The sequence below is a fragment of the Cydia strobilella genome, chromosome 26 (genome assembly GCF_947568885.1).
Source record: "Cydia strobilella chromosome 26, ilCydStro3.1, whole genome shotgun sequence".
NCBI lineage: Eukaryota > Metazoa > Arthropoda > Insecta > Lepidoptera > Tortricidae > Cydia > Cydia strobilella.
The window spans coordinates 511,510-525,137 of NC_086066.1; the positions used below are offsets into that span (position 1 = coordinate 511,510).

Genomic DNA, 13,628 nt, shown 5'->3' on the forward strand with positions numbered 1-13,628 from the left:
TTGAATTTTATCGAGTTTGTACAAATGCGAATCGCAACTATCATCGTAAAGAAAAGACGCATAATCTATTCGACTACGAATTATAGCAAAGTATAATCTCCTGAGATGTTTTGGGTGGACACCCCATCCCGGTCCAACTAGAACTTTTAAAACATTGGAATATTTCTGAATCTTTTGAGCCAATTCGTTAATATGTTTTTCCCACCTAAGAGATCGATCCAACCACATTCCTAGATACTTAACACACTCGACTAACTCTATTTTTTTATCATTAATTTTGATGCTTACAGGTTTTCTATTAATACCTTTTTTAAACACACATAATTTAGTTTTAGATGTAGATATTTCAAGACCGAGATTATTCAAACATTTGTTAAATACATTAAGGGACTTTTGTAATACATCCTCAGCCTCCTCTATAGACTTCTTTGTAACATATAAAATATAATCATCTGCATATTGTGAAAAATAAACATCTGAAAGTGATTTTTGAATATGCATAGTATAAACATTAAAAAGCAATGGCGAAGTAGGATCTCCCTGAGCCAACCCACGACCAGTTGATCTTCTTAACATAGATGTATCAGTTTGTATTGTGAGATATCTTTCCCTTAAGAAATTCCATAGATATCGACAAATGTGATGTCCAACTCGTAGCCTGTCAAGTATTTCAATTAAAATGGGAACATTTACATTATTATAAGCATTCTCAATATCTATGAAACTCCCCAAAGTGATCATATTTTTTGAAAATCCGGTCTGAATCCGACTAACCAAGCTACTTAAATTATCCAAAGATGATCGACACTTTCTAAAACCAACAGTTTCCTCGGAAAACATACATCTTTTTTCTATGAACCATTCCAATCTCCTATTGATCATAGAATGAAATATTTTACACAGACATGAAATTAAAGAGATTGGTCGGAGAGCAGACTCAGAGGAGGGGTCTCTTCCGGGTTTAGGTATCGGGACTACACTAATTTCTCTCCACTGAGTAGGGACAAAACCTAAGGAGTAGAAATTATTGTACAATGTTAATAATAAGAGTTTTCCTTTCTCAGGCAGATTTTTAATCATAGAAAATGCTATACCATCATGACCCGGAGCAGTATCTTTCGGTTTAATGCAAGAATCTAATTCATGTAATGTAAATGGTTCGTCTATAACCGTGCTACCCGACTCAATCACTGGCGTCGACGGAGACACATAATCTGGCGTGAGAGAACAAAGAAGATTATGAGCTTTTTCTACACTAACATGAGGCCGAGAAGACCTATAGCCCTTTACCCATTTCATACGAGACCAAACTTCAGAGGCTGATGAGGACTCGCTTATGGAGTTACAGAATTGTTGCCAACTTTCGTTTCTACGCGTTCTAATAAGTCTCTGAGTGCCTCTTATCTTAGCCTGAAGTTCCTCAAGATTTTGTGGTGTAGGATTTCGTCTGAACAATGAGAGAGCTAAACGTCTTTCGGCAACGGCTTTGGATAAAGCCTGGTTCCAGTACGGTTTTGGTTGGAAATTGTTTGCTGGCTTATTGTTAATTTTAATATATGGTATGAAAAGATCAGCAGCTGCATTTATAATACTTAGAAAGCAATTATATGATTCTTGAGGAGCTTCAGGCAAAGACAAATCAGCGAACTTATTTTCTAAATACATTCTGTACTCATTCCATTGAGCCCCTTTATAGTTTCTCCTTGGTACAGACTCAGCACAAGAATTTAAATATGTAGAAATCTTTATAATAAGGTGATCGCTTCCTAGTGATTCTTTCATAACGTTCCAATTAAATGCAAAATAAATATCAGTAGATACTATAGAAATATCTGGAGACGACTCCTGTAACATTCCATTGACTAGGCGCACTCTTGTGTGTCTATGATCATTAAGAGAAACTAGATTACAGTCCACAAGAGAATCATATATTTGAGTTCCGCGAGTATCCGTTTTATATGACCAGTTGGTGTGATGGCCATTAAAGTCGCCCATGATAATCACGTTATGTTGCACGATTGAAAAAATAAAATCCCAATCACTCTGCTGAGTCACTACGGAAGACGGACAGTAAATTGAAATCACGTTTTTAATTTCATCACAATTAAACACTTTAACGTAAACGACTTGTACACCAGGATTAGGGTGTTGAACACGACAATGCTCAGACTTGATCGATTTATGCGTAAGGATTGCAACACCACCATATCCATCCGATCTGTCCGCTCTATATATATTATAATTACTAATGCGAAAATAACAGTCTGTATCTAACCATGTTTCACTAAGAGCCGCTATATGGATCTTCTCCTGAATAAGTAGATTCTCAAACGATACTAACTTTGGTCTAATACTTTGCGCGTTCCATTGCAACATGTTAAGTCTGCACTGCTTTAAGTTGCTAGCCATCTGTGGCGTTAAAAAAGGATTTTAAGCAGGACATGTCAAGTATATTCTTCATAACAAAAGATAAAAGCCATTCTAATCCAGTTTGAACTCCCAATTTTATTTTTTCAACAATCGTCAAGTTTTTCACGAATATGATATCTTTTAACTTATCAATTAATGAACTAAGTTTTTGTTTATTTTCACTTACTTCCTTGGGTTCGCTCGTTATTTCTGGTAGAACGTCATTGTCATCAGTTTCCATATTTGATAAGTTTTTATCAGATATACTGTCATCTTTTTCTCTCACTTCGGGCTTCCTGTGTTTATTAGGTTTAGTACGGCTTGTCTTTTTATGTGATGATAACGATACATTATATTTTTTACCTGGGGCATCACTATGACTATGAACTATAGCTTGGGTCGTCACTATTTTTGCATATGCTGGTTCGATTATCGCAGACTCCACTGTTGATGTTTCAGCCACTGACGTCGTCTCAGTTGTCCTAAGCGTCGGAGGAAAGTTTTCCTGATACAATGATGCCGCCGGGGCTGGCGGGCTGCTAGAACCTGGTTCGTATTTATTCAACGCCTTTTTATACGTACAGTTAAATTCAGCCATAATCTTCCTTATGTTTCTTTCTTTTTGGTAGTACGGACAAATTTTGTCTAGAGCCATGTGATTTCCTGAGCAATTGCGACATGTGAATACAGTTGTTTCGCAATTCATATGATGTCCTCCACACTTAGGACAAGTAGATTTTTTAGAACACGTTTTCTTTGTATGTCCATATCGCCAGCAATTGGCACACTGTGATACCGGAAATAGGTATGGTTCAACCTTTACTCGCATTTCATGTATATAAACGTAAGGTGGTAATATGGGGCCTTTGAAACATACACGTACGGTCTCACTGTCCTTCCATCCTGATTCATCTGAACTTTTTCTACTTAATCTTTTTACTGAAACTATTTCTACTCCGCATGTCATACTTTCTATCATATCTTTTTCATTTAAATCTAAATCCACATCTTTTATAATACCATAAGAAACACCAACCTCGTATGTTTTTTGGCACCGCCAGCCCAACTCCTCGAGTACAACAACCTTGGAAATAAGGCGCTCAGCGCTGGTTTCATTATCAAATTGGACAAGCACCTTATATGAATTAACGTACCTGACTCTAATGATACCTAGAATATCATGACTTTTGAATAGCTTCGCTAGCGCAAATTGTTTCGGCAGCTTATCTTTGCAAGTAATGCTTATTTCTGTGCCCACGGGTAAGTTTGGGTTAAACACATAACGGCGTTTTGGATTTTTGGTAACTAATGTCCATTCATCGTCCTTCCTCTTAGCAGCATAGGAATGATCTGTCGTCATAACACTTATATCTGTATCAGTACTAACCTTAGGAAACTGTCTCGCCTTAAGCTTTTTAACCTTGACCTTAGGTGACCCTAGGCCATCTGATGAATTCGGTTCACCATTATCAGGCGTAATTTCCTCCTCGCAGTCCATATCACGTTGTATTAAATCCATGGAATCATTTTGTAGGCATATCTCTGAGCTATTTACGCGATTTGTAGCTTCATTTGCGCCATTATCTCTATTGAGGGACATTGGTTTCGGATCCCGACTGTAACAGTCGGGACCGCTTCAAATTTATGAAAAACCAGAAAGTTAATAATTTACGAGTATTTTAAAACACAAATAACTGAAAGACACAAGTTAATTGAATATAAAATTAATAATTTTACAAAAGACTTTTCAAAACACGTCTTGCCGCCTTTAAGTTTTTTTTTTTTTTTTTTTTGAAGTACGGACATGGAGGTCCACCTTTTCGTTATAGACGGCAGCACCGGACAGCGACCTTGGTGCGGTCCGGTGCACGTTTGATCGTGAGTGGTGGTTCGAACATGCGTTATGGCTCCTCTACCCGATAGGCCAGTCCAAGAGACACATTTATGCTTTAGAGGGAACATGTGCTATTGCTATCTCGTTGCACCGAATAGCTGTCCCTTAGACTGATCTACGCTGGGTCATCGTGTAGAGGAACCATTACAAGTGTCTACAGATGGCCGCACCGGACCGCGACCTTGGTGCGGTCAAATTTATCTCTTTCGCTCCCACTTATAGCTGCATCCTTAAAGGCCTGTCCAGACGAGGACAAGGTCGCTGTCCGGTGCGGCCGTCTATATTGTCTTTTACACTCGAACGAGTATGCATCGGACTGGCGGCACATAATAAATAATAGCCGGCGGACCGGCCCAAGGTCGCCTGTCAGAAGAAAAAAAAGTGACACTGACATGTCAAAAACAGACAATTGAGACAATTCCAATTCCAAAATTGGAGAAATTTCACCAAGAAATACATTGTCGCATAACATTTGGAGGATTTTGGTTTCGAAATAAATCAAATACTCTGTTTACGTCACTCAAAAGAATATATCGAATCGAAGATTTTTTAGTTGACGATGGAGTCGTCAGCGTTACAGGGCGCAGAGAATGTTTCCGTGAAGGCTGAGCCCTGTGAGGATGAGTGTATAACAGACAAGCCCTCGTTTGAGGAATTGTTTGTGATAGATGAACCTTTTCTGCATGACGTGTGTGTCAAAGACGAGCCCAGGTGCGAGGATGTGACGATAAAAGCCGAGATTTCGTGCTCAGATGTGTGTGTAAAAGACGAGTCGCTCGGCGTGAGCGCGGCGGCCGCGGCGACGGGGCTGTACACCGACCACGTGGTGAAAGATGAGCTAATGCTCGGCCCCGTGATAGTGGAGCGGCGCGTGCGCCACACAACAACAGGTCAGTTGTGGATTCTACAGTTATAGTTTGATGTCATCATCTTCCTCGCGTTGTCCCGGCATTATGCCACGGCTCCATGGGAGCCTGGGGTCCGCTTGGCAACTAATCCCAAGAATTGGCGTAGGCACTAGTTTTTACGAAAGCGACTGCCATCTGACCGTCTAACCCAGAGGGGAAACTAGGCCTTGTTGGGATTAGTCCGGTTTCCTCACGATGTTTTCCTTCACCGAAAAGCGACTGGTAAATATCAAATGATATTTCGTACATGTATTTAAATTGTATGTATTTAAATTGGGTGTTTACCTGTAAATAAAGAACTATTATTATTATATTATTATTATTATAAGTTCCGAAAAGCTCATAGTTATAGTTTGATGTAATGCTATGTTTATATGCGTGGCAAGACTCTACAAGCCTCAGGGACACAGCTATGCGGTGGAATGATAGCAATATCGCTTGCTCCCTCTAACGCATAACTGCTAGAGTTGTGCATGCTTGTTCACTGAAAAGATCGCTCCCAACTAGTACAATCTCACAACTGTACTAGTTTTGTCTTTTAGTACAGTAATACTCCTTGGTCCTCACTCCCATTCTGTTTCGTTTGCGTGTAGTGTACTAAAACGTACGTAAAGAGCAGAATATTAGGGAATAGTTTGGTCTAGTACAGTGGAGGGAATCGTTTCTTTTTGATTTTAGTACATGTACTACACATGCCTAATAACTGCGTCCCTTAGGCTTGTCGAGACTTGCCATGCATGTAAACCAGGCATAATCCTTTGGAGAAGATTTTATAATTTATCAAAGTTATAACACTTTAAACTCTCTCGTTTTGAACACATATTTATTATATTAATTATTATTATTATTTATTTAAGCCTTTATTTTTCCTTAAATAGTTTTACATGATAAAAAAAGTTTTCTAATATTATTGTTTTCCATTTTTACTTATTATTTTAAGGACCCCTGTCGGGTATAGGCCTCCTCCATGTCTTTCCACCTTTCTCGGTCTTTTGCCTTGATTAGCCAATTTTCTCCAGCTGTGGCTATAATATCCTTGGACCACCTTATTATGGGTTTTCCCGCCTTCCTTTTGCCATGGGGTCCTGGCCACTTTGTGACTTTGTTGGTCCATCTGTCATCTGTCAATCTTCCTATGTGGCCGGCCCATCTCCATTTCTGTTTCAGCACAAACTCGAGGGCATCTATGATGTTTGTTTTGGATCGTTTGTACTTGCTGTTAACCTTGTCCTTTAGTTTTATACTGAGAATGCTCCTTTCCATGGCTCTTTGGCAGGTTCTTATCTTTAATTTGTTCTTGTTTGTGTGCACCCAAGTTTGAGAACCGTATGTAAGGCATGGTAAAATGCACGTGTCCATTACTGTTTTCTTATGTTTTAGACTGTATATATTTAGATTATTATTATAGCCTCTGTGTTTCCATACTCTTTTCAATTTTTAGTTTCTATTTCAGTTTTTAAATTTGGTTAAAATAGGTTTTTAAGGTGTTGTTGTTTCTGTTGATTTTTCTTTCTTGGGGTATGGATCCCGTTTGGGTAAAAGCCTCCTCCCATTTCTTCCATAAACATCTATGTTTGGCATTGTACATCCAGTCTTTCCCGGCAACCTCTACTATGTCATCGGTCCACCGTTTGACAGGTTTTCCAGTTTTCCTCTTCGCTGGTAATGGTCCTTTCCATCTTGTTGTTAGTGTTGTCCATCTGTTATCTGTATACCTTGAGATGTGACCTGCCCATTGCCACTTGAGCTTTAGAGCTTGTGTGAGCGCATCCTTTACGTTTGTTTTACTTCTTATAGTTTCGTTTCTAATTTTATGCATTTTGTTAATTCTCAGTATGCTTCTTTCCATAGCTCGTTGTGTAGTGTTTATTTTTTGTTTGGTCTTGCTAGTATAAGTCCACGTTTGGCATCCATGTAGTAAACTGGGCAGAAGGCATGTGTCCATTACTATTCTTTTTATCTTCATACTATATTTTCCTTTCAGAATTTCTTTGAATGACCAGAACTTTCGCCATGTAATATTCTTCCTTCTATCTACCTCTTCCTCGTTATTAGTCCGTGAAAAGGAAATTTGCTTACCCAGGTATATGTATTTTTTTACATATTCAATTGTGTTTCCGTTTACATTGATGGGAATGTTAGGGCTGTTAGTCATCACCTTCGTTTTGCTTCTGTTCATTTGTAGGCCTACTTTATTGCTTTCTTTTTCTAGTGTGCATAGCATATTCTCTAGTTGTTTGGCACTTTCCGCAAATATGATTATGTCATCTGCAAACCGCAGATGCGTTAGGTGACATCCTTCGATGTTAAGACCATATCCAGTCCAGTTTAAGTTTTGAAAAATATTTTCTAGTACGGCAATGAAAAGCTTAGGCGACAGAGGGTCGCCTTGCCTCACTCCTCTTTCAATTAAAGTGTTTATTTATTTAATTCTTAACAATATACATTGTGTCGAATATTAATTCATGCATATAAAATGATTACATACATTAAACACTTGAAATAATCACATTAAAAATAGTAAATTCACAGTAAAAAACAACAAAAAAAAAATCTAATACTAAATTAATGACCTACGAATACAATAATAATAATAATGTCAACAATTGATATTATATGTATGTCATTCACAATGCATAAAATAGTCAATAAAAACAACATAATTATTAATCTTAATAAAAAAGGTTACTATTGCTATACAAATTAAAATATGTCATTTACAAATTCATTGATAGAGTAGTAACATTTTTCTACAAGAAAAGCCTTTAATTTGCGCTTAAATACCTTACAGTCAGAGATCTGTTTATACTCTATCGGTAGTTTATTAAAAAGGTGAACTGCCTGGTAGCTTGCTGAATGTTGTACAATTTTGAATTAAGGCACTAAACCATTTTTAAGGTCTTTTCTTCTCGTTGCAAGTCTCAAAATTTTTAATATGATCTCCTCTTCTTTCAAGTTTAACTCTACTTATGCTATGTGAGTGTGTGTGTGTATGTGTTTGATGATATTTATGTATTTTTGTTCTACTCCCGACATTTTTAGTGCATTCCAGATTGAGTTATGGCTGATGCTGTCGAAGGCTTTGCTGTAGTCAACAAAAGCAACATATAATGGTTTCCTGAATTCATTAAATTTTTCGATTAGTTCCACTACATGTATTTATTTATTTAATCTTTATTGCACAAAAGAAAATACAATCGTACAAAAGGCGGACTTAATGCTATGAGGCATTCTCTACCAGTCAACCTTCATGATGTATATGATTGGTTGTGCTAAAGCCTGAGCAGAAGCCTGCCTGTTCTCTAGGTTGTATGGTGTCGATTTTTATAGCAATTCTTTTCAGTATAATCGATGTGAAGAGCTTGTATACACTTGTCAGTAAGCTAATCCATACTAATATTATAAATACGAAAGTCTGTCTGTCTGTGTGTTCCCTCTTCACGCTTAAACCGCTGAACCGATTCAGATGAAAATTGGCATAGAGATATGTTGAGTCCCTGAGAAGGACATAGGATAGTTTTTATCCCGAAAATCATCCCTTAAGAAAGTAAAAAGCGGGGTGGAATTGAGATAATTAACGAAGTGCCTGCTTATTTGTGTGCATAATATGCTCAAATTTAGATTGCTATGAGATTTTCTCCAGGCGCTATTCTTACTCTAGCTGCGGTTACTAACTCCACGCAGACGAAGTCTCGGGCAAAAGCTAGTGGGTCTATAATTTCCAATATCTAATGGGTCTCCTTTTTTATATATTAGTACTATATCAGAAGAACACCATTGCTTTGGTACTGTTTCAAATTCTAGTATCATATTGAATAATCTCGTTAAGAGCTTAAGTAATATTGGAGCTCCTAGTTTAAGGCAGTCATTTGCTAGCCCATCTGGGCCAGGGCAAACACCTTAACACTCTGTGCTTTAGGTCCTTTAGTTCAGTGGGATTGGAGAGCGCTTGAGTGAGTGATACAGTAAACGCAAATACCTACCGTTTTGATACCTACACAAAAATACAATGGAGTGACCTTCAGCGCGCCGCTCCTCGCACCGCGCGCACCAACACAAGTGACAAAACGCTAGGGTTGCCGACGCTTAGAAATAATAAATACCTACTTAAACAGCTGAGTGAAATAAAATGAAATCTAAATCTTAAATTATGTATTATAATCATTCATTTACAACTGTTTTACTTTTATGTAATGTATGTTTTTTTCCTTCTCTAAAAGTGATCTGTTATTAAACTTTATTGTGGCTGGTTTTAGTGTAGGTAGGTTTCAGGTTATATGAATGTGTCTTTTGCGATAGTAGGTATAGCGATTATAGATTCTATGAGCGTACACATATTTTAGAAACTTTGGGAATGTATATATTAAAAAATATATATATATAACGCTTTATAGCGATAAGACCGCCTGTTGTTACCTGGTTCTATTTTTTCTTTAAATATTTCTTTGTAGTTTTACATGTATGTAAAATGTATAATTTTGGTGCAATAAAGAATATTTACTTACTTACTTACTTATATATATATATCTTTATTTATCAATTAAAACAACACAACAACAGGCACATTGCAGTGAACCCCGCACTAGGCATGGCCTGTATCGCAGGGTTCAAGGTCATTACAGTTATATTACATAATTATATTAAACATAAAGATAAAAGAAAAAGAGGAGTGTGAAGTGTGAACTTGTATGTGTGTAAGCTTGTTGTGAGGAAGGAGTGAGATGTGTGTGTTTGTGTGAAATCTAAAAGTGTAATGTATTAATTGTGTTCGCGCGTTATGAAAAAGTGAATAGAAGAACTCTAAAAAGAAATCTTATGAATATGTAGTGTTATATATTTAAGCCCTTGACTGTACATAGCAAAAAACGCCCCAATCATTATTTTTTACTATCAAAGAATTCAAAGATAATAAATATAGCACCATAACCGATAAATATCCGATATTTATCGGATAATTATCAAAGACTATAAATATCTGGTCTGGATAATTTCGAACCCTGGTTTGAATTTATTGATGTGTTAAAAAATAGCAGACTGTGTCCCAAGGGAGCAAAATGACATATTTACATTTACGGCCAGAGCGTACGTTGAATCCTGAACTAAGCGAAGGTGTCAAAAATAGAATGCTGAGAATAGCGAGGGATTCCGAAATAGAATCCAGAGCGTAGTAAGGGATTCAAGTGTTTACGCCCAAAGTGGAAATAATTTAGCTACCATATGACATATACTGCCCTACCCTGCAGACATCGGGAATTACAGGCCAATAAGTCTACTGTCCAGCGTCTACAAACTGTTTACTTCTGTAATACTAAGCCGAATAACACCAATTATTGACAACAACCAACCAATTGAACAAGCAGGCTTCCGCTCCGGTTTTACCACTATAGACCACATCCACTCACTGGAACAGATACTTGAAAAATGTAAAGAGTTTAACCACCCGCTATATATTGGTTTTGTGGACTACACAAAGGCATTTGATAGTATAACTCACAGCTCAATTTGGAAAGCACTTCTATCAAACAGAATAAACAAGGTCTATATAAACATTATTAAGAACATCTACTCACAAAGTACAAGCCGAGTAAAACTAGAAAGCAAAGGAAATTAGATAATCATTGGACGGGCGTCAGACAAGGTGATCCTCTGTCACCAAAACTGTTCATAGCTGTGCTGCAAGGAATATTTGAGAAAATCAACTGGACTAACAAGGGACTCAAAATTCAAGGCTGTAACCTAAGTCACCTCCGATTCGCGGATGACATTGTTATCTTCGCCGAATCAGCTACTGAGCTAGAACAAATGCTACAAACCTTGGATACTCAAAGCAAATTAGTAGGACTACAAATGAACGCCAAAAAAACCAAAGCAATGACAAATTATTGTAAAATAAAGCAGATACACGTATCAGGAAATCCCATAGAATATGTCAATGAGTATATATATCTGGGAAAACGAGTATCCTTTAACGCAGACAGAAACGAGGAGGAAATATACAGAAGGGTCAACTGCAGTTGGAGAAAATTCTAGGCACAAAAAGAAATATTGAAAGGGGATTACCACCTAAAACTAAAGAAAACTGTAATGGATACATGCATTTTGCCCAGCCTACCTTATGGAAGCCAAATATGGACTTTCACCAACAAAATTAAACATAAAATTGCAGTTTGTCAGCGCTCAATGGAAAGAAGCCTATTACATTTAAGGAAAATACACAAAGTAAGAAACGAAGATATAAGAAAGAGAACCAAACTCACAGATTCCCTTCAGCATGCATTAAGACTCAAATGGAAATGGGCAGGCCACATTGCTAGATTTAATGATAAAAGATGGACACTTAAAACAACAACATGGCCAGGGCCTATAACACAAGGAAAAAGAAAACCAGGCGAGCCACGAAGGCGTTGGGCAGAAGATATTCATAAGGTCGCAGGTGCGAGCTGGATGGAGTCAGCCAAAGACCGAGAAAAATGGCATGGGTTGGAGGAGGCTTTTACCCAAACGGGGTCCATATAAAAATATCATTCATGGCAAATAATATAAATAAAACTGTTAAAATTATGGTATAAATAAAGCTTAAATAATAATAATAATAATGACATATACTGCTTTTTACTCACCTATGAGGAAATTATCATATTTCAAAACATTATTAAGGCTAAAAAAATTGTAGGTATACAAAAAAGAAAACAAATAGTGAAAAGAAAAGAAAAGTAACACTTTGGTCCCTCCTAGCAGCGAAGAAAAAGGCCTTTTCCGAATAGGTGATGTGAAAAAGATCTTTGTCTTTTGTTTGTCTGTCAGTATCCTTGTATGTCTTATAACGCTACTGTTTAATTTGTAATTTAGTAAAGTAAACCATTCTTGTTGCAGGTCCCACTCCACAGAAGAAACCAACAAGTAGACTCGAAACTTATCAATGTTTTTTAGAAAAACATAAAATAGTACACAACAGTACAAAATATGTTCTTACTAATACAAAACCTTATATATGTCATCACTGTAGTTATTCAACCATCCGAAAGTATGATTTGAATATTCATGTTAGGACACACACTGGTGAAAAGCCCTACAAGTGTGACCAGTGTAGTTATGCTACTGGCAAAAAAAGTTATTTAAAAATTCATAAAAAGATACACACTCATACAAAACCTTATAAATGTGACCATTGTAGTTATGCTACCAATGGAACAAATCAGTTAAAAATTCATATAAGAACACACACTGGCGAAAAGCCACACGCTGGTGAAAGGCACTACAAATGTGACCAGTGTAGTTATGCTACTGGCTACAAAAGTAATTTAAAAACTCATATAAGAACACACACTGGCGAAAAGCCTTACAAATGTGACCAGTGTAGTTATGCTACAGGCAAAAAAAGTAATTTAAAAATGCATAAAAAGATACACACTCATACAAAACCTTATAAATGTGACCATTGTAGTTATGCTACCAACCGAACAGATCATTTTAAAACTCATATAAGAACACACACTGGCGAAAAGCCACACGCTGGTGAAAGGCACTACAAATGTGACCAGTGTAGTTATGTTACTGTCAAAAAAAGTAATTTAAAAACTCATATAAGAACACACACTGGCGAAAAGCCTTACAAATGTGACCAGTGTAGTTATGCTACCAACCGAACAGATCATTTAAAAACTCATATAAGGACACACACTGGCGAAAAGCCTTACAAATGCGACCAGTGTAGTTATGCTACTGGCAAAAAATGTAATTTAAAAATTCATAAAATGATACACACTAATACAAAACCTTATAAATGTGGCCATTGTAGTTATGCTACCAATCGACCAAATCAGTTAAAAATTCATATAAGAACACACACTGGCGAAAAGCCACACACTGGTGAAAGGCGCCACAAATGTGACCAGTGTAGTTATGCTGCTATCAAAATTAGTAATTTAAAAACTCATATAAGGACACACACTGGCGAAAAGCCTTACAAATGTGACCAGTGTAGTTACGCTAGTTCGTACAAAAAAGGTTTACTAATTCATAAAAGCACACACACGAATGCTGCTTTATACAAAGATAATTCATGCTAGCAAACATACTTATGAGAAACCTTACAAGTTTGAACACTGTAGACTGTAGTTATACTTGCAACCTGAAATGTTTTATGAATGATCATGTAAAGACACACGCTAGTGAAAAGTCTTACAAATGTGACCAGTGCAGTTGTTTTTCTGTACAAAACATCTTCACTAATCCATAAAAGCAAGCACACTAATGAGGTACAAGAGTAGTGATTTACCAGATCTAGAACTGCAAAACAAAGGTAAAAAGCCATAATCGTAGGTACTACGCTTATCTTATATTGTTATTGTATAATTTTTATATACATTCGAATTGTATAATAAACGATTTACGTAAAATCTAAATGTTTAATTTCA

General features: G+C 36.8%; 1 protein-coding gene across 1 annotated transcript; it reads left to right on the plus strand.

Moving 5' to 3' along the window:
• Window positions 1–4,729: 4,729 nt before the first annotated feature.
• LOC134753241 (zinc finger protein 431-like) lies at window positions 4,730–13,482 on the plus strand. Its single transcript, XM_063689044.1, has 2 exons — window positions 4,730–5,193; window positions 12,085–13,482. Exons 1-2 carry the CDS (start codon window positions 4,863–4,865, stop codon window positions 13,278–13,280), a joined length of 1,527 nt encoding a protein of 508 aa, XP_063545114.1. The 5' UTR covers window positions 4,730–4,862; the 3' UTR covers window positions 13,281–13,482.
• Window positions 13,483–13,628: the final 146 nt, after the last annotated feature.